Source organism: Pangasianodon hypophthalmus, chromosome 2, assembly GCF_027358585.1.
Source record: "Pangasianodon hypophthalmus isolate fPanHyp1 chromosome 2, fPanHyp1.pri, whole genome shotgun sequence".
Classification (NCBI taxonomy): Eukaryota; Metazoa; Chordata; class Actinopteri; order Siluriformes; family Pangasiidae; genus Pangasianodon; species Pangasianodon hypophthalmus.
In genome coordinates, this window is record NC_069711.1 from 26245164 (window position 1) to 26267559 (window position 22396).

General features: G+C 39.7%; 1 protein-coding gene across 8 annotated transcripts in view; it reads left to right on the top strand.

The window, feature by feature from the left end:
- The first annotated feature begins 972 nt into the window (after nt 1–972).
- The window catches only part of LOC113538326 (protein unc-80 homolog), a 71472-nt gene continuing 50048 nt past the window's right edge, over nt 973–22396 (top strand). For 4 of the 8 annotated variants that reach the window (XM_026933291.3, XM_026933295.3, XM_026933293.3 and 1 more), the window contains exons 1-17: nt 975–1458; nt 1999–2047; nt 3182–3338; nt 3959–4251; nt 4505–4628; nt 5096–5160; nt 5472–5602; nt 9338–9605; nt 10579–10713; nt 10800–11016; nt 11439–11570; nt 13647–13915; nt 15850–16197; nt 16395–16526; nt 18748–18895; nt 21683–21733; nt 22186–22334. In XM_026933291.3, the coding sequence (XP_026789092.3) occupies nt 1367–1458; nt 1999–2047; nt 3182–3338; nt 3959–4251; nt 4505–4628; nt 5096–5160; nt 5472–5602; nt 9338–9605; nt 10579–10713; nt 10800–11016; nt 11439–11570; nt 13647–13915; nt 15850–16197; nt 16395–16526; nt 18748–18895; nt 21683–21733; nt 22186–22334 (2760 nt within the window). In that variant the 5' untranslated portion in view covers nt 975–1366. Of the gene's footprint in view, nt 1459–1998; nt 2048–3181; nt 3339–3958; nt 4252–4504; nt 4629–5095; nt 5161–5471; nt 5603–9337; nt 9606–10578; nt 10714–10799; nt 11017–11438; nt 11571–13646; nt 13916–15849; nt 16198–16394; nt 16527–18747; nt 18896–21682; nt 21734–22185; nt 22335–22396 lie in introns of all 8 variants that reach the window. The other 4 variants (XM_026933292.3, XM_034313427.2, XM_034313435.2 and 1 more) reach the window with 3 other exon arrangements.

Here is a 22396-nt window from a genome sequence, read left to right on the forward strand (position 1 = left end):
TCAACGACCGGGTATGGTGACAAACCCAGTAAATACCTAACAAGACAGCTAAATCAGTGACAAAACAACACAATACCAGCAGTTAGGGATGCAGGAGGGAAGCTGGGCATTAATTGTGTTTTTTTTTTTTTTTCATCTTTTTATATATAAATATTAATATAAATTAATAATTATATACATCTGACAAAAACAGCACAATAGATAAACTTGAATTTTTCTCTGGTATCAATTTACAGAGAAAATCAATTTTTTAAAGTGTCAGAAGAAGATCAAAAATACTGGGGTGATCCCATTTGTGAGAAACAAATAACACAGGCACTAACCCACATATAAAGCAGAAAGTCTCCTTGCCTAGATGGGTTCCAGGTGGAATGGTTTTAAGCATTTAAAAGCAAAGTTCCTGTTCAAGTATATAATCATAGTTTTGAGTCTATGCACCACCTACCAGAGACAATGACACTGGCTCACATTTGTTTTAAGAAAGAATAAGGACCTCAACCCACTGAACACCTTTGGAATGAACTGGAACACCAACTGCAACCCCAGACCTTCTCACCAACATCAGTGCCTGACCACACTAATGCTGGGTGGGGGTGTGGTTGTCAGGTGTCCACATACTTTTGGCCAAATACTGTATATGGGTCGATTTTGACCCATTACATAAAAGTTGTGTATTTATTTATTTATAATGTGAAGTCATGAACACAAAAATAAATTTCTGTAAAGTACACACACTAAAATGTGTGATTTATAATTAAAACAATTGACCTAATTTATGGAAAATAAATATATATGTGTGTGTGTATATATATATATATATATATATATATATATATATATATATAAAATTTAAAAAAAAATGTATTGTACTTATAATACAAAAGAGCAAGAGTACTAATGAAGTGTACCTTTAAAATATTACTCCAAAAGGTGCTTAAGGTGAGTAAATTAAAGGTACAAAAGCTGAGAGTTGCTACCAGCTCAGTGACAAGAAAATATCTTTTTTTTTTTTCTGAGAGTGCATTAATGCACACGAGATTTTCACTGGTAACTGATTTGATATTTTTACAGGATAGGCTGAAAGGATCCAGATGTGGTCTGCTTAGGTCGCCTACCTTTCAGTGTCTTTAGCCCGGATGTGGGCTGCTGGTTTCCGCTGATATCCTACAGTGTGCTGCGTGTGTAAATGATAGGTGAGCCACTGACTGCATATCGCTGCCCTGAAGAGCCGACGGGGTTCAGAACCCAGTAGAAATCTTTACCTGCGGGGATTTTCCGATACACAGACAGTATTATCTTCATGTCCGTGAGCAGGACGCCTCTGAGCTGACCGTCTGCCGCAGTCCGGCCGTCAGTCTCCCGGAAGATGGTGAAGAGGAAGAGCTTGGAAGACAGCGAGCAGGAGAGCTGCGGAGGAATACCGTTTCCCATCCAGACCTTCCTGTGGAGACAGACCAGGTTGGGGATTTTAGCCGTGACAAGGAATCACATGTTTTTAGGCAAAAATCGAAATATAATTATAGGCTAAAGCCATTTATCTGTGGTCGCTTATTGAGGCAGATGCGAGATTTGTCTTTTTTTTTTTTTCTCTCCTAGTCATTCTGCTAGGTCTCAATATTCACTTCCAAGCGTTTTACTGGTTTAATGCCATCTTTCACAATCCATGTGTGATAAAATGGGCTGTGTATTTAACTATGTATTATTGTATTTATTTAAATACATGTATTACTATGTATTATTGTATTTATTTTATGTAATGTATGTATGTATGTGTGTATACATATAGCTTTTACATATATATATATACACATATATATACATACACACACACACACACATATATTAAGGGTATCATATAAGTCGTGCTCATTGGCCTCAGGCTGTCTTGTTGTTTTGCGTCAGATTGTTCACTAACAATAACATAATATATGTAAGCTAATAACTAAGCAGTTCTCTGATGTCTGTCAACACCTGGTTCTTTATTCGCATTCTTTTCAGCGCGTTTTTGCGACCGAAGTTAGGGAAGCAGTATGAAGCATCCTGCGTGGTGAGTACTCAGTGTTCCTCTGTGCTGCTTGCTCCCCTCACCCATCCTCCTTCACCGCTTATTACACCTGAGGCTTCTGCCACGGTCACGTGACTGGTCACGTGGCCTTAGTCTGTGCGCAGGCTGCTGTTTGATATTGCGCTTTTTAAAAGACGCACAAAATAAATTGGATATGAAACAATGGCAGTGAATGCAAAGGGCTCTTGATATACTGTACAGGATGTATGTAGAATCGTAAAGCCTGCTGACCACCTGACCACACCATATACAGGGGATATAAGAAGTCTACACATCCCTGGTAAAATCTCAGGTTTTCATGGTGTAGAAAATGTAACCAAGATAAATCATGTCTGACCTTTCTCCACCTTTAATGTGATATAGCAACCAACACAATTCAAGTGAAAAACAAATAGAAACATTTATAGAAAAAAGAAAAAAAACGTACAATAACATGGTTGCATAGGTGTTCACACCCTTTTGCACCTTTTGCTTGTAATACAGCACTCAGTTTTTTGTTTTTTTGTTTTTTTTTAAGTCTACCAACTTAGCACATCTTGATTTGGCAGTTTTATTCCACTCTTCCTTGCAAAAATGCTCCAGATTGCTATCAAATTGCAATGGCATCTCCTGTGCACAGTCCTCTTCAAGTCATTCCACAGCTTTGCGATAGGATTTAGACATAGACTCTCACTGGGCCTTTCCAAAATGTTGATCTACTTTTTCTGAAGCTGTTCCATCCCTGTTGACTTGGATTTGTGCTTTGGGTTGTTGTCGTGCTGGAAGGAGAAATTTTTCTTCCTTTCTCTTACTAACAGAGACCTGCAGGTTTTGTGCCAAAATACATTGTTATTTGGAGCTATCCATGAATCCCTCTGTCTCAAACGTGGCAGGAGCACTTTGTCAGAGACAGAGCCAAAGCGGAAGGCGAGGCTGTACATGCACCTTATGCTAGGTTTTATTAAAGGCCTTAACAAGTCTTGGCCAGAATGTATACTTTGTGAGGCTAGCTAATCATAGCATAAAACCTAGCAAAATGAAGTGACATCAGCACACATAATACACTTGATTTGTAAGGAATACATGGTCATTTTTAAGGAATAATAAGTAGTGCCCTATTTTGTGTTCCTCTTGTAGTCTTTTGAGAGGGTGCTGGTGGAGAATAAGCTCCATGGGCTTTCTCCAGCTCTCACCGAGGCCATCCAGAGCATCATGCGCTGGGAGCTGGTGCAGGCCGCTCTGCCTCATGTTCTCCACTGCACTGCCATCCTCCTCTCCAACCGCAACAAGCTAGGTAAGAACCCATAGCCTAAAACTGCTTACTATGACACACACAGCCTGTTACAGGTGTGTTTAACATAAACTTTGATGTTCAACTATTCCTTTTTATTTTGAGTACTGCACAATTGTCAGTTTTTATTACTAATGTCATATCTCAAACACTCAGATACATATATTTCTTGAATTCCACTCGATCAGTCAGTAACAGTTCGTGAAATTCTTCTTTTTGATTGTATTCCTTACTGCTGTTGTGTCTTAAATGGAACAGTCAGTATGGGGAATTTAATTACATGTTCATTTATGCACACATGCACAGTTTTATAAATCTTTTGGGTGTTTATGCTTTTAAAACTTTTTTGTATGCTTTGTTTTAATGTTAAATCTAGATATTATTTTATACGAGGCCCCTGGATTACAGCATTTATAGCATTAAAGATACTTTAACATAGTTTAATACTGTCATGAAAAATGGTGAAGAAAATACAACCATTTGTCATTTTAAAAGGGCTACATAATGCTTCAGATTGGGCTTCTTTTTTTGTTGTTTAAATAAATAAATGTATTTATTTATTTATTATTTTTGCATGCCATTGCTTGAAGCTGCATTTTAACCTTTAGCACTGCCTCGACCAGGGCACCAGGATAAACTTGGTGTTGCCGAGACCAAGCTACTCCACACTCTTCACTGGATGCTGCTGGAGGCAGCTCAGGAGTGCCACCAGGACCAGGGACATGGGTGGTCTGGGGGAGGCAGCAGTGGCAGCAGCAGTGCCTTCTTCCAGCCTTTGAGTAACCAAAGCCATCAGGAACGCAATGGCAGTACTCCAGAAGAGAATGAGTACGCCCGAGCCAAACTTTACCACAAGAACATGGCCACTGTAGAGCTGTTCGTTTTTCTCTTTGCTCCTCTTGTCAACCGCATTAAGGTCTGTTCTGTTCCTTTGCATATTTCTGTCATTTATTATATTTACCTACTGTATGTCTTAATTCAGTACACCATATATGTCTGGAGTGCCCAACTCCAGTTTTGTCAGTCCAGCATAATTTGGTGAGTTGAATCAGGTGTCCTTAAGCAAGAATATCACCAAACAGTACAAAGCAGTAGTGGTGTATGATGTATGTAGGCCATATTCAGGCTAATATGCAACACATTTAAACCTAACACTTTGTATTGGCCAGGAGTCTGATCTTACATTTCGATTGGCTAGTGGCCTTGCCATTTGGCAGCCAATGTGGGAGCATCGTCAGCCTGATGTGCCTGCCTTCTCTGCCCTCATCAAGTCCATGCGCAACATTGTTACTGGTGAGATTTGAGTATAACTAAATAATATGTTATCCCAAAGGTAAAAAATTATACCAAAGCAACTTCTCTTCCTTTCACAGAGAAACTAGATTAAATTTTGTTGATTTTCACAGGGCTTATCTACATAAACATTATTCCGATCAATTAAAACTTCAAAATAAAATGTGGATTTATACTACTTAAACTACTTCTTAAAATCATATATAGTATTGGAATGTCAAGGCCAATTCTTTTGTTTTTGCTATACATTGAAGAGTATGAGATGATAGATAGCTTTCATTTCCTGATATTTACATCTAGATATGATAAACAGCCTAGAATATGGCATATAGAACATTTGTTTGAACCCTCCCATTTTTCATATTATTCATATTTGCCTTGAAAGGAAATTTCAGGCACAACACTTTTATAAAAAATGTTATATAAAAAACTTTTGACCAGCATTCTCTTTAAAATATTCTCCACAGCAAAGAGGAACTCTCTGGTAAATAACCAGTGTAGTCTCTGTGCTCCCAGCAACCCTTGCTCCACGGTAAGTACTTAAACATCTCTTGATAAAAGTCTAGGATTGGGGTATATTTTATTTACATATGAACAAAATAGGAACCAGCTACTTTTCATACCTATTTCATACCCAGCACTTACTTCAAATAGGAACAAGCACATATTCATTAAACTAAACAGGACGCAGGATAGTTAGGAAATTACTGAGTGATTGATCTGATGGTTGTGTTTATTATTATATAGCCCTCGAGGCCTCACAATTCCCTGAGAGCTTTTTTCCTGCATTAATGTGATTTCTCACTGCCTGGGTCATGTAATCTGATTTCCTCTCCTCTCCAGGTGGTATGTGAATCTGCTCAGTCTGACTCCTCCTCCACTTCAGTGAAGGGCCAGAGCTGTCGCCGTGGCAACTCGGTGGAGAGAGGAGGCACCTCACAGCAGCCATGTGATCGAGGCCTCACTCAGAAGAAGTGAGCATTCTTACATTCATAGGGAAACATACAAACAAACACACACAGATTGAGCTAGAAATAAAATATGTACAGTGGAAACCAAAAATTTGCATACACCTAGGCTAAAGACATTCAAACTCAATGTTTCACGCATTTCATGTTATCATCCATTGCCTGTGTTAAGTCAATTAGTAATTAATTGTCTTCTAATCTACTTTATTTCAATAAGAGGGAATTTCACAATATTTGACAAGAGACAGATTTATTTCAGCTTTTATTTACCATATCAGATTTTCATTTGGTCAAAAGTTTACATACAGTTTGTTAGTATTTGGTGTAAGTGTTTAATTCAGATTCAAGCCTTTTAATTGCTTGAACCTGAATTAAACACTTGGGGTAGTCTTCCACAAGCTTCTCACAATACCTTGCCAGATATTTTGCCTATTCCTCCTGACAGAACTGCTGTGGTGTTCTGTGTGGGCCTACTTGCTTGGGCATGATTTTTCAGTTCAATCCACAAATTTTCTCTGGATTCAGGTCAGGGTTTTGTGATGGCCTCCAGTTCTTTCAATTTGTTGTCTTTAAGCCATTTTTTTACAACTTCAGATGTGTGCTTAGGATCATATTCTCTCTGGAAGACCAATTGTGAACAATTTTTAACTTTCTCGCTATTGTCTTTGAAGTGTTGCTTCAGTATTATAAGATAATCCTCCTTCATCGTGATGCTGTCTATTTTTACTTTTAGTGCACCAGTCCCTTTTCCAGCAAAACACCTCAACAACATGATGCTGCCACCCCATGCTTCACAGTTGGGATGGTGTTCTTCAGATTAAAAGCCTCACTCTATTTCCTCCATACATAGCACTGATCATTATGGCCAAACAGTTGAATGTTTGTCCTCCAAAAGGCTAGGTCTTCATCCTGGTGATCACCTGCAAACAGTCTGGCTTTTTATGCCAGTCTTGGAATAGGGGCTTCTTCCTTGGAGAACAGCCTTTCAGGACATAGTGAAGTATCATTCTCTTAATGGTGGATGTATATATTTAGTATCTGATGCCTACGACTCCTTCTCCAGTTCTTTTGTTGTTGTTGTCTTGGGGTTCAGTTGAACCTTTTGGACCTAAATTCATTCATCTCTGGGAGTTAATTTGTGCCTCCTTTCTGAAAAATGCAGTGTCTGTGTCTGGACCCAGATTTTTATATTTGCATACAGTTGTTTGTACAGATGCTTGTGGTATCTGCAGTTGTTAGGAATTGCTCCTAAGGAGGAATCAGGCTTGTGGAGGTCTACATTTTTTTTCTGAAGTCTTAGCTGAGTTGCTTGGATTTTTCCATGGTATCAAGGGCAAAAAAAATCACTGGCTCTAAAGGCAGGACCTTATACAGCTACAGGTACGCTCCCAATTAACTCCTAATTATGACAATTGGCCAATCAGAAGCTTCTAAATGTCATTACATCAATTTCTGGAATCTTCCAAACTGTTTAAAGAGAGTGTCTTGTTGTGTGTAAACTTCTGACCCACTGGAATTCTGATATAGTGAATTAAAGCTGAAATAAATCTATCTCTAATCGATTGTTGTAAAATGACTTCTGATGTGATCAAAGTAGATACCGTAATTGACTTCCCATAGGAAATGTAGTGTTTGGTTTACTAGTGAAGAGTGACAAATTAAAGGAAACACCAACATAAAGTGTCTTTGTAAGGTGTTGGGTAACTACAAGTCACCAAAATAGCTTCAGTGTGCATTGGCCTAGATTCTACAAGTCTCCATAACTGTACTGGAATGACGGAGCAATTCTTCCAAAAGACATTCTCCTCAGTTGATGATTTGATGATGGAGGTAGAGGGCTGCTCCAAAAACTCCCATTGGTGTTAGTTGGGTTGAGATTTGATGATTGTGAAAGCCATAGCGTATAATTTATATAATTTTCATCTTCAACAAACTATTCAGTGAGCCCTCGTGCTTTGTGGATGGGGGCGGAGTCATCCTGGAAGATACCACTCCTATCAGGATAGAAATGTCTTGTCATAGGATGATCAGTCAGAAAAACTTCATATTGATTTATAGTGCCCCTTCCCTCTAAGGGGTCAGCAAAATGCCTATCATAGCAAAAAACATCAAGCTTTTTTCAAATTTGTCACTCATCTATATGTGTAGATATGTAAAATTCATTCTTTCATCTCTAGTAGCCCCTGGCCAGAGTCACAGTGGATCAAGAGTATATCCCAGGAACACTGTGTGTGAGGCAGGAACACACACTGAATGGCACATCAGTATATTTTTTTATGTATAGGGGCACTATGCATTGACATATTGACATGTAGGGCAATTTAGGGTAGCCTGTCTACCTACTGGTATGTTTTTGGAAGGTGGGAGAAAACTGAAGAACCCAGAGGAAACCCACACAGACACTGGGAAAGCATGCAAAACTCCACCCAGACAGTAAACCACGGTCAAGTTTCAACCAGGGACCTGAAGTGCCACTGTGGCAAATGATATGTAAAATAATCTTCAAATACGCTAAATATCATATATTCACCTCAGTTATTAGTTGCAAAAAATTCACATTTTGATTTCATATAGAGTATTTTTACCCCTTTCATGTTACATTTTTTTCATGTCAAACCAACCTGAATGTAGATACACTCACCAGTCACTTTAATAGGAACACGTGTACACCTGCTCATTTATGCAGTGAGCCAATCATCAGCCAATTATGTGGCAGCAGCACAGTGCATAAAATCATGCAGATACAGGTCAAGAGTTAATTCTTAATGTTCACATCAAACATCAGAATGGGGAAAAATGTGATCTCTGTGACATGGCTTGGTTGTTGGTACCGGATGGGTCGAAACTGCTGATCTCCTTGGATTTTCAAACACAACAGTCTCTAGCGTTTACACAGAATGGTGCAAAAAAACAAAAACATTGAGTGAGCTGTAGTTCTGTAGGTGGAAATGCCTTGTTGATAAGAGAGATCAGAGGAAAATGGCTAGATTGGTTTGAGCAGCCAGGAAGGATACAGTAACTCAAATAAGCACTCTTTACAACTGTAGTGAGTAGGTAGCCCCCTACCACTGTTCAGTCTTTTTCAGATTGTGCTGTCATGAGCATAAACATTTAATGTTCTTATATAAGCCTGTACGTCACATTATGTAACTTCTGGGTTTTTTGCTTTGTATCTCTGAACATTAAACGGTGTGACCTTGGACTGAATTTGTTGGGAGTCCTGGGAAGAATAGCAACTTTCTTGAAGGCTCTCCATTTGTAAACAATCCTTCTCACTGTAGAATGGTGAATTTGAAATTGTTTGGAGATGGCCTTATAACCCTTCCCAGATTGATGACCAGTAACACTTGCTTCTCTGAGGTCATGGCTCGTGTCCTTTCTTCTTGGCCTGAAGTAGGCACACACCTGAGTGCTCCAGAACACCGAACTGCAAAAAGTTCTGCATTTATAGAGGTAGACACACTTCTTTATGATTAACTAAACTTGTGCATTTCATTTGCAATACCTGGCTGCTGATTACTCTCGTAATGCTTGTGGAAGTAGGTAGGGTGTAGTTACATTTTCCCACCTGCTTTCTGAATGTTGGTTTACTTTTTGGGGAAAAAAAGACTACATATTGAAATCTGTTGTGTTTTTTTGTTGTCACCTGAGGTTATTTGTTTATTTTTAGAACTTGGTGAGGATCACACAATTTATATTTAGGCCATGATAAATAAAAACATCTCTTGCTCTTTGTAATAGGTTGTCAGCACCTGGAGCTATCTCTGTGTGCCAGCGGGCACGCTATGCCACCTACTTTGATGTGGCTGTGCTACGCTGCTTGCTTCAGCCTCACTGGACAGAGGAGGGTGTGCACTGGGCACTTATCTTCTACCTGCAGCGGCTTAGACAGATTCTACAAGAGAAGCCTGAGCGGCCACCGGAACCCCCCTCAGCACCCCTGCCTCGACCACGGAGCAGCTCCATGGTGGCTGCAACGCCATCTCTAGTCAACACACATAAAACACAGGTAGATTACACTGCAAACATGTTACATGTGGACTAGGGGATGGACTTATATGACACAATTATATGAATCAATGTCACAGTGCATCACATGCATGTATACATATGTATGCCTGTGTATGTATGCCAGTAAATATAAATTATTAAAATATTATCAATTAATATCAAATAATTATTTAGTTAAAGAAACTACTAGAATATTATTAAAGTGGACTTGTTATTCGGATCTGTTTAGCCATTAGAAGTAGTCTTCTCTGATTTCCTCCAGGCATTTCAGCTCTACATTTTTTTCTCAGCAGTTTTTTTATCCTTTCACATAGATTTAAGAATTTTAGATACTGACACGATACTCTGTATTGATACAAAATTTACACCAATATAGTGTCACAGCTGTGTCCCAACTTTGTAACATAGTGGAGGTAGCATCTGGGCCCAAATAGATTGCAGTTTTCCAGGAGAATTTCATGGTAGCAATCTCAGTGCAAATTGAAGTTAACTGATTCAACAAGACAGTATGGTTTACAAGAAAAAAAAATCTGTTTTGGAAAGGCCAAATCAGTCCACAGCTTAATGTAGTTGAGATGCTCTGGCATAGCCTGAAGATGGCTGTTCAGGGAATCACAGAAAATCTGACGAAATGAAACAGTTTTGAACGTGGAAATATTGTGCAGGTCTTATCAGCAGAAAACATTTGGTGATCTACCGGTTATTAAATACAAGGGTTCACATTCTAGACTGTAAAGACTAATAAAGACTAATAAAGTAAATTTTTTGTGTTACTGGTTTAAACAGAATGCTTATCTGTCAGTATGACTTGAATGAAAATCAGACCACATTTTAGGAGACAAATGCATTTGATTCCAAAGGGTCCACAGATGTTTTCTTGCAGCAGTTGAAGAGATTTAATTTTTCTGGACTCTGATATTCCATGATTGTTAATTGTGTATGAAATGACATGATGCTTTCTCTGTTATAAGGACATGACCTTGAAGTGTAATGAGGAGGGGAGGTCTCTGAGCTCAGAGACCTTCTCCAAAATATCCTTTACCAACCTCAGAAGACAAGCCATCCCAGACCTCTCTACAGACATGGGCATGAACATTTTCAAAAAGGTTTGTTGGTTCCAGGATCTTAATACACATTAATAGGTTGAGAAAGCATTCTACCTTACCAGCATAAGGCTTTTGTTTACCTTTAGTTTAAGAACCGCAGGGAGGACAGGGAGAGAAAAGGCTCTATTCCTTTCCACCACACGGGGAAGAAGAGACAACGGCGTATGGGGGTACCTTTCCTCATGCACGAGGACCACTTGGATGTGTCACCTACACGTAGCACCTTCTCATTCGGGAGCTTCTCTGGATTGGGTGATGACCGGCGGCCCCTGGAGCGAGGTGGCTGGCCCTCCAGTATCATGGGTAACACTAGTAGCGCATTTAATTGATGTTAGAAAAAATATTCTTATTTATGAGAGAAGTAACAAAAATTTAAACATTAAAAGTCGGTGTGAGTAATACTTGAGTAATACTGAAAACTAGCTGAAGTGTAAAGTCTAGGCTTATACATACATTCTCTTGTTAGATCAGTTCTGGTAGTTTGGGGCAAAATGCATTAATGCTGATAACAGCATATAAGGTGTCCACTGCTTCAAGAGAAGTGTAGATTAATACCACCCCTTTCGTCATTCTTACTTTGGCTTTACAGGGATAAAATTGAGGCACAGTGTCATTCTGTGATATCTTTACTATTTTTACATTTTTTTTTGATAATATTATCAAACATTACATAATAATACATGTTGAACTATGTTAAATGTGTATGTTGATTTTTTGTCTGGCAGGGAAGTTGACTCGTCGTGGCAGCACAGACACAGCAGCGGATGTGGACAGTCTCGGAGTAAAACACTCTCATTCCCACCACAACCTGCCTGACCACTCCAACAGTCACAGTGATAACACCATCAAAGAGGGTGGTAAGGCATCCATTACCCAGTGGTGTCAAAATGATTTATCTATTTTTCAGTGTCCACTACAGTTTCAGGCGGTGGAGACAGAGACAGTTACAGGTTAAGATCCTTAATTTTAACACATTTACATTTATGGCATTTGGCAGACACCCTTATCCAGAGCGACTTACAAAAGTGCTTTGAAGTCTCTATCAATAAATGTATCCTGATACTGGTTCTCTAGGTCACAGACTAAGAATACCAGCAGTCTAAAACCTCTGTTGAGGAGGTAGTATAGTAAGAGAAGCATACAGACAAAACAAATTTTTTTTTTAAATCCAAAACATAGAACAGAATCAGGAAACAGGCCGAAGACAGGCTATATGCAAACAGAGTTACTTGGGCAAAAGCCAAAGACATAAACCAGGAACCAGATACTTAGTCATAACTATAAATACAATTACTAGAGAACTTACATGTAAGGCTTGGTATTAACAGGTGCGTGACACTAAGCATATACTTCACCATGAACAAAGATACACAAGGGCTTAAATACAAAGACTAAAGAAAGGGCAAACTGAAAACAGGTGAAAGTAATCATGGCACACTAGGGAGACAACTAATAACAAGACATGGGAGGAGACAAGACATGAACAAAATGCACATAGCAAAACAAACACTTGACAACACGGAAGTAGGTGCTGTAGAGCTGAAAGCTGCAATGCGCTGAGAGCCAATGCAGCATAAAGCAGGAATCTTTCAGTGGGGAGTTCAGTATCCTCGTAGGGAGCTGGGGTGTCCACGAGCTGACATTGTGGAAATTGCGTGAAGTCAAACATCGTGATCCTGACGTTTCACCAATTCTGTTTACTTGCTGCCTCCACGCATTCTGTCAGGCTGCGAAGACAGAGACAGTTGCAGATTAAGATCCTTTATTTTAACACAGGCAAGCAAATCCAAAATGTAGAGCAGAATCAGAATCAGGAAACAGGCAGAAGTCAGGAGATATGTAAACAGAGTTACTTGGGCAAAAGACAAAGACATAAACCAGGAACCAGAAATGTAGTCATAACTATAAACACCATTACTAGAAAACATAAGGCTTGGTATCAACAGGTACGTGACACTGAGTGTATACTTGCCGCCATGAACAAAGAAACATGTGGGCTTAAATACAAAGACTAATCAAGGAGCAAGCTGAAAACAGGTGAAAGTAATCAAGACACACTAGGAAGGCAACCAATGACAAGACATGAACCAAAACAAAATGCACATGGGAACGTAAACAAACACTTGACAACACAGAAGTAGGCACCATAGAGCTGAGAACTGTGATGCGCGCTGAGAGCTGCAGCATGCAGTGCTCAGCACAAGGGGGAATACGTGACATGTAGTTTATACTGAATTGTTGTTATTTTATACCACAGCACTGTAAAATGCTCAAGTGTAATTGGTCAGAAAGCGTTGATTAATTATCTGGTACAGCACGGCTGTAACAGTAGTTCCAAAGCAAATGATCTGGTTTTATATTAACGTGTTAGTTCTAATATGTTAGTGTTTCTATGGTGGACAATCTACATACAACTGATTATAAATGTGTAATAATTGATATGGCAACCTTACTGTGAGGAGACATTTATTTAGAATTTTTGGAAGGAATCTCCATTGGTGCTTTGTAACAATCAGAGGTAAAGCTGTAACTTCAGGATAGAGGGCTTGGCATTTTTACTATAACACAACAAGCTGCATTTTATTATTATTATTAACAGTAGAGAGAAAAATAAGGGAGCCTGATCAGGGAACAACTGTTCATAGCTGCCGTAATAACAGGAACTAACTTATTTCATGGACATTCTACAACATTAAAAATGTAACTATAAACAGATCAAAAGCATAATCTTTAATTAATAAAAAATCATATTCATTGACAAATTGCTGTGGCATTAAGAATAACACACAAAATGGGACGCTCTGTTATTTAAAAAACCTTGGGGGTGGTAACAGCATCACACCGCTTTGTCACTGATTATTTCCTATAACAGCATGTCCCATTATCTGACTCAACCTTTGTCTCCCTTTCTCTCTGTCTCTCTCTTCTCCCAGTCCGTTCCCAGATCTCTACTATCACTATGGCCACCTTTAACACAACGGTGGCCTCCTTTAATGTGGGCTACACTGATTTCTTCACGGAGCACATTAAGAAGCTCTGCAATCCCAACCCCATCCCTGAGATGCCCTGTGAGCCATTGGCTTGCTCCAACCTGCCACGCAGCCTCACTGACTCCTGCATCAACTACTCATGTCTGGAAGAAAGAGACAGCATTGAGGGAACCAACAACTTTATCCTGAAGAATGGCATGCTGGATCTCTCTGTAAGGGGAAGAATTTTCAGAAAATTGTTTGCTTTATCGTCCAGTTTTTTTTGGAATAAAATGAAAATAAATGCCCTAGGTCAGTAGTATATTCATTGCTAAGTAGTGATCAGAAGATAAGATCAAAATCTGGAAAAAAAAATCATCATACTGATGATACTGGTGTAGGCATGGGGCAAATGATTGGAAGGTTGTAAGTTCAAACCCCAGCACCACCAAACTGCCACTTTCGTGCCCTTGAGCAAGCCCCTTAACACTCATATGCTCAGTTTGTATCCTCTCAATTGTAAGTTGCTTTGGATATACAGTCATGGGGAAGTACACTCTCCTTCAACTGTATGTTTTTATTTATCAGGGCCTAAATAACAATTTTGTGGTCCTCACTAACTTCTATAAACAAACAGTTAACCTCGACAAAAAAAAAATAAAACAGTAGATTTCAATATGTGGTCATATTTGCAAAAAGTAAATCAACAATCAAATACCAGGTGGGAAAAAATAAGTACACCCTATAATTCAGTAGAATCACCTTTAGCAACAATAACTTGAAGTAAACATTTTCTGTAGGAGTTAAATAGTCTCTCACAAAGTGTTGGAGAAATTTTGGCCCACACAATATTACTTCAGTTTATTCATGTTTGAGGGCATTCATTTATGCACAGCTCTCTTAAGATCCTGTCATAGCATCTCAATGGGGCTTAGGTCTGAACTTTGACTTGACAATTCCAACACCTGGTTTTTGGCCATTCACATGTCAAATTGCTGGTGTGCTTGGGATCATTGTCCTGTTGCATGACCCAATTTCAAACCAGCTTATGCTGCTGGACAGATGGCCTCACATTTGTCTCAAGAATATTCTGGTATATAATGGACTTCTTCATTGTCTAAATGACTGCAATTTTCCAAGGTCCTGTGGCTGCAAACCAAGCCCAAATCATCACCCCTCCACCACCGTGCTTGACAGGCAGTATGGGGTGTTTGTAGTCATATGCTTTGTTTGGTTTTCGCCATGCCATACTGTGTATGATGACCAAACATATTCACCTGGTTCTCATCAGTCCAAACGATATTGTTCCAGAACTTTTGTAGTTTGGACAGATGCAGTTTTGCAAACGTAATTCATGCTACAATATTCTTTTTGGAGAAAGGGGGCTTTTTCCTAGCCACCTTTCCATGAAAGCCATACTTGTTCTGATAGTCCTGCCATGAATATAACATTTAATGTGCTTACACATTAAACATTTAATGTAGCTCTTGGGTTTTTCTTTATATCTCTGAGCCTTAAACAGTGTGACCTTGGACTGAATTTGCTGAGAATTTCTTCAAGGCTCTCCACTTGTAAACAGTCCTTCTCACTGTAGAATGGTGAATTTGAAATTGTTTGGAGATGGCCTTATAACCATTCCAAGATTGATGAGCAGTAACACTTGCTTCTCTGAGATCATGGCTGATTTCTTTTCATCTTGGCCTGATATAGACACACACCTGAGTGCATAAGAACTCAAAACTGCCAACAGTTCTGCTTTTATAGAGTTAGTCATGTTACTTGATGATTAACTAATCCTGTGCATGTCATTAGTAAGAACTGGCTACTAATTACTCTCTTAATGATTGTGGGAGTAGGAAGGGTGTACTTATTTTTTCCAATCCTGGTTTCTGAATGTTGGTTTACTTTTTGGGGAAAATTAATAGATATTGAAGTCTGTTGTATTTTTTGTCATCATCTGAGGTTATTTGTTTGTTTATAGAAGTTGGTGAGGACCACACAATTGTTATTTAGGCCCGGGTTAATAAAAACATAGAATTGAAGGAGAGTGTACTTTCTTTTTCCCATGACTGTAAGCCTCAGCCAAATGAGATAAATGTAAATATATGCAACTTTTCGGAAGTTTATACCCGAGGTTTCCTTTTTCTAATCTCATTATAATTTCTAGGCTGTCCTCAGAGCTGTGTATGCCATCCTCACTCATGACATTAGCTCGCGGATCTGCGATGTGGCCCTCAACATTATCGAGTGCCTCCTGCAGCTGGGTGTTGTGCCCAGCATGGCCAAGAAGGTTGCCAAACCAGAGGACAAGGTGAAGGAGGCAGACCTTTCTAAGGAAGGAGCCAGCCAAAGTGTAGGCGGTGCTCATGGGGGTGTGGCTGGCGGCACAGGGGCTGTTCCCAGTGGAGGGAGTGGAGATGGTGATGGAGGAGGTGATGGTGGAGGAGGAGGAGGTGGTGGAGGAGAGAGTGGAAGTGGAAGTAAAAATGATATTAAAAACAACAAAGGCAATAAGGTATGTAACTGAAATTGATTTTTGTAGGACAATAAGTGAAAGTTAAGAGAAAGTATGATTTTTATGCCCATGAAAATGGCCATGCGCATTTACATATGCATAGCATTTCTGTACTGCCAGTAAATAATAATAAACTTGTAAGATTCTGATGGTATATTACGTGTACTATCATACTATATTCCATGTCATATTCCCAGGAAGAGGACTCTGCCCTTAGCACCCACAGATTAGCTCTAACTATGCTTATTAAAATTGTGAAGTCTCTTGGCTGTGCCTATGGCTGTGGGGAAGGCCATCGTGGGCTTTCTGGAGACCGTCTACGCATGCAGGTCAGTGTCTTTGTTTTAATAATCTATGGTCCTGTAGCTGTTGCTTTTTAAAAACTGTACATGCTTAAAGTTTCAAGCAGTGCTTCCATAAATTTCAGTCAACTCAAGTGCTTCAGGGTTCCAGACTAGTTCCAGACTAATCACTATTATAACATACATTGGCAAACATTTCAGGAGAATTTGATCCTGTTTGAATAAGAAATGAAACTATCGCCCATCATCTGAAAAGACATTGTTAGCCTAAGTAATACACTATATTACCAAAAGTATTTGGTCACCCATCCAAATGATCAGAATCAGGTGTCCTAATCACTTGGCCTGGCCACAGGTGTATAAAATCAAGCACTTAGGCATGCAGACTGTTTTTACAAACATTTGTGAAAGAATGGGCCGCTCTCAGGAGCTCAGTGAATTCCAGCGTGGAACTGTCATAGGATGCCACCTGTGCAACAAATCCAGTCGTGAAATTTCCTCGCTCCTAAATATTCCACAGTCAACTGTCAGCTTTATCATAACAAAATGGAAGAGTTTGGGAACAACAGCAACTCAGCCACGAAGTGGTAGGCCACGTAAACTGACGGAGAGGGGTCAGCGGATGCTGAAGCGCATAGTGCAAAGAGGTCATCGACTTTCTTCACAGTCAATTGCTACAGAGCTCCAAACTTCATGTGACCTTCAGATTAGCCCAAGTACAGTATGCAGAGAGCTTCATGGAGTGGGTTTCCATGGCCGGGCAGCTGCATCCAAGCCACACATCACCAAGTGCAATGCAAAGCGTCGGATGCAGTGGTGTAAAGCACACCGCCACTGGACTCTAGAGCAGTGGAGATGCGTTCTCTGGAGTGATGAATCACGCTTTTCCATCTGGCAATCCGATGGACGAGTCTGGGTTTGGAGGTTGCCAGGAGAACGGTACATTTCGGACCGCATTGTGCCGAGTGTGAAATTTGGTGGAGGAGGAATTATGGTGTGGGGTTGTTTTTCGGGAGTTGGGCTTGGCCCCTTAGTTCCAGTGAAAGGAACTTTGAATGCTTCAGGATACCAAAACATTTTGGACAATTCCATGCTCCCAACCTTGTGGGAACAGTTTGGAGCGGGCCCCTTCCTCTTCCAACATGACTGTGCACCAGTGCACAAAGCAAGGTCCATAAAGACATGGATGACAGAGTCTGGTGTGGATGAACTTGACTGGCCTGCACAGAGTCCTGACCTGAACCCGATAGAACACCTTTGGGATGAATTAGAGCGGAGACTGAGAGCCAGGCCTTCTCGACCAACATCAGTGTGTGACCTCACCAATGCGCTTTTGGAAGAATGGTCAAAAATTCCTATAAACACACTCCTCGACCTTGTGGACAGCCTTCCCAGAAGAGTTGAAGCTGTAATAGCTGCAAAAGGTGGACCGACATCATATTGAACCCTATGGGTTAGGAATGGGATGGCACTTAAGCTCATATGTGAGTCAAGGCAGGTGACCGAATACTTTTGGTAATATAGTGTACCATTAGTATATAAATGTCATAAATTAATTGTTAAAGATATAAACACTAAGAACACTTAAATTATGAACCCTGACAATGCCACAGCCGTCCATGGCCAGGCATCCAAGAGAGCATTTGGCCATGCTCTCTGTGTGGGACGGATGATATTCCTCTCTCCCTTGTCAATCACAGCGACACTCACCAATCTTGGCCACTTCTGAGCTCATGTATGTGGAAGAGGGTGTTTAATGCTTTCCTCAGAGTGCGTTCATTGTGTGCTGTGACGTGTCAAGCAGCAGTTCGTAAAGATACAGTGGCTGGCTTTATGTGCCTTGGTGGAAGCACACGTTAGCCTTCACCCTCCCCAGTTGGCATCTGTCATGTGATACGGGAAAGCTGGATGGTGGCTGGGAATTGGCAAATAAAAATAAAACGATATATGTAAATGAAATGAAATTATTTTAGGTTCAGCATTTTAGCTAAGTAGTATGCTTTTTGTGCATTTTTATATATAACAGTGTCAGAATACACATATGCAATTTTATCTTAGATGAACAGACACAGTTTGAGGCAAATGAAAATTTTGCCATTGTGTTTTTGTTGTAACATTCATAAGGCATAAATAGAAAACTCCAGATGGATCCAGATGGAACTTGTGTTTCTTAGCATCTGGCACCTTAACATCATTTGTAGTAGTAATTTGGATTGTGTGTTCACACTGTTTGACTTCCATTGTATAGGCTCAGAACTGCCTGACCAGTCTGTACAAGCTAGATAAAGTGCAGTTCCGGCAGACCATGAAAGAGTACGTCAACAAGGATTCTCTCAACAACATAGTGGACTTTCTGCATGCTCTTCTTGGCTTCTGTATGGAGCCCATCACTGACAGTAAGAGGAAATGTCTATAGCCAGTGTATACTACACTAGCTCATAATCAACTATACTTTTTTTAACTTAGTAACATAAAAAAGGCTGATATTGTAAAATCAAAATGGACTCAAAAAAGAAAAAAAATGCATGCATTATTTCTTAAATTACCAATATGAAGTAAATTATTAGTGTAGCCATTGAACCCAGTTATAGTAAATCACAGTTCTCCACCATTTTATAAACATTTGAATATTTATGTGCCATATGATATTTTCAGATAGCCCAAATAAAGGCACCACCATAATGCCATAAAATGATCAGATAAGATCATAACACATGAAACCTGTCCCTACTGTACTGCATTTCTGTGTGTGTCTCAAGGCTTTCTGTGTTTGCTCGTGTGTTTCAGTCTGTCTATTCAGCATACAGTGTTTTGCAGTGTGACATGATCCCTAAACACTGTGATCAATTTAAAAATGTCTAGACAGGTAGTTTAATTATTTCACATCAGGGGTGTAGGAAATGTATAGTGCCCTGCATAAGTATTCACCCCCCTTAAACTTGTCCACATTTTGTAGTGTGACAACCTGGAACTGTAATGGACTTTTGTATGTCCTTATAATAGCATTTTATTTCCACTGACCTCTCTTTAGTAGTATGCCCCTTCCCATGATGACAAATTCATGATAAACACCTTTCCACAAATACAGTGCCTTGCAAAAGTATTTAACCCACTTAAAAGTTATCAGATTCATCTGATGACAAATGACTCTTGCAGAGATTGCTCCAGCCAGTATTATTATTGCAAACCAATATGCTCTTAAAGCTAATGTTCAAAGTCAAAATTCTTTGTCAGCAGATCTTTAAAAAAAAATTAAAAACTGGAAAATGCTGCTTGCGTAGGTATTTAACCCCTTCAGACTAGTACTTGGTTTGCATGCTGTTTGGGAGTGATTTTTCCCCCATTCTTCCTGGAAGATTTGCTCCAGGTTCATCAGGTCTGTTGGATGATGCTTGGATGAACCACAATTTTCAATTGGATTGAGAGCTGGGCTTTGAGATCTGGGCACTGTAGAACCATAACCTTTTTTTGTTGTTCAACCACTTGTGCGTTGCTTTGGCCTTGTGTGTTGGGATCTTTGTCCTGCTGAAAGGTGAGGTTTCTCCCAAGTTTAAGCTTTTTGTCAGTTTAATGCAGGTTGTCTTTCAGTATCTCCCTGAATTTTGCACCATACATCCATCCTTAAATTTTAACAAGACCCCCAGTCCCCGGTGAGAAAACACACCCCCACAGCATGATGCTGCCACCACTTGTGATGTACTGCAAGTGGAGATGCATGCAAGTGCAAGAAAAGGGCGTATTTATTAAAAGAGGCAGGCAGACAACTCCAGAACAATGTTCAAAATGTAATCCTAAACAGGCATGAGGTAACAGAGTAAGAAGTCAAAACCGGAGTGACCACACAGAACAAAACGGCTAGGTAAGTCAGGCGACGAAACACTGAACAATACTGCGCGACGAACAAAGACACACGGGTTTAAATACACAGAATAATCAAGGGGGAAACTAGGAACAGGTGAGACAGAACATGAAGGATACAACCAATGACAAGACAGGGGAGGAGACAGGACATGAATGAAAACAAAACACAGATGTTAACGTAAACAAAGTACTAACTCGGAAGCGCGCCTCCATTTCTGTCTTATCTGACCACAAAACCTTTCCCACATTTTTGCAAGGCACTATATAGTGATACACAGTCTACACAGTTATAGTTAAATATTACATAGTTATATAAATACAGGGTGTACAAAAATGATCTTTTCAAATTTAAATACAGGGTGTACAAAAATTATCTTTGCAGCTTTGATACTAGAATTATCAATCAAGGAAATGTAGACACGCAAAATCTAAAATCACAGGTTGTGATATTGGGCAATCTAGGCAGTCAAAGAATGGCACATCCATGGCAAGTCCACCTGTTTATGATTGTCCTATTCAGAGACTCAAAGATAATCAAGGACCAATGTGACAATGTACCATTATCAAAACTTAATGTGTTTCTTTGTAAAATGGGAAAATCTCAATCTTGATCTGGTTGACTTTTTATATTGAATAAAAGTTGTAAAGATATTTTCGTACACCCTGTACATGTTGCAATGCTTATACTCATGCCTATACTCAAAATTAATCAAAATCTGTATTCCATTCTCTAAAATACTAAGTAGGGAGTAATCGTATTGGTTTGGAAATACTGATCATGTCTGTTTGTTGTTTTCCATTCATTTTTCTCCACTCTCCCATCTCTCCTCTGTCTCTCGCCTCCCTTAAAACTGTGTTTTAGGGACTGGTAGGGGCTCTAAGGGCAGTTTAGGCTGTAGTGTGGATAGTTTTTTCCTATTCTACCCTCAGATGTACCCTCTTCCCATAAAACACCAGTGTCTGTAAATAATTCTTCCTCCATTACTCAGTCACTCATCCTTTCAGTAGACTTGCCAATCTTTAATATTAAGAAATGATAGATGGTGCATGGTTAATAAGTGTTGAGTTTCTGGTGATTTTTCCCAATTTTCAGTAAATTATGTGAACTAAATTCTAATTTACTTACAGTACTTCTAACTGTTGGCAAGTTAGTGAACATATGAGTGGAATGATAATGATACCCTGAAGGTCCCTTGGAGTGTGAGGTTGGTGCGTGTGTGTGTGCGCGTGTGTGTGTGTTTGGGGTGGGTTAGTGTTTTCCTGAAAACTACATGTCTGTGCTGGCCTGACACCAATGTTGCCCCACATCTCTTCTCTTGCAGAATACGGCAGTGCAGGTGAGAGGTCCAGGAGGGCGAATAAGCGAAACTTCGGTAGATACACAATATCTAAATTTACTGCCAAAAAACTAGGCATTACTCCCATTCCTGCACCCCTCCCTGTGTCTAAGGTGACATTCTCGCCTTCAGATTAGGATGAATACATTAGTGTAGCCACCACTAAAAATGACATGAGATCTTTCTAAAATACTGCTTTTTCATAACCAGCAGAAAAAAATAAGTTAATGCTGTGATGTGAAAGCATAACCTGATTGTTAGGTCCAAGACTGTTATCAGGCCACAGACATTTGCACGTGTACACTCCTTCAGTCCCTTTGCCTTGCATATGTGCTTTATAATTTTTGCCTTTTCTACATCTTGTATGTGCTGATGGCTTCTTGCTTGCCCTGTTGTTCTCACACTCATGCCTGAGCCTCAATTCAGTTGCTCCATCTTGTCTTCCAGGCTCACGCACAGCATCTAAAATCACTTCTATATGTTTTCAGACAAGGCTGGCTTTGGAAACAATTTTGCTACAGGAGGGGATAAATCTCTTGCCCAGAGCATGGAGGCTGTGGTTGTGGGCTGCATGTTCAAATCTCTCATAACCAGATGTGCGTCCACTACACATGAGCTGCACAGTCCAGAAAATCTGGTGAGGCCCAGCAATTAAGAATGACTTTATTTGCAGTCTCATAAATGTCATGAATTCATAAG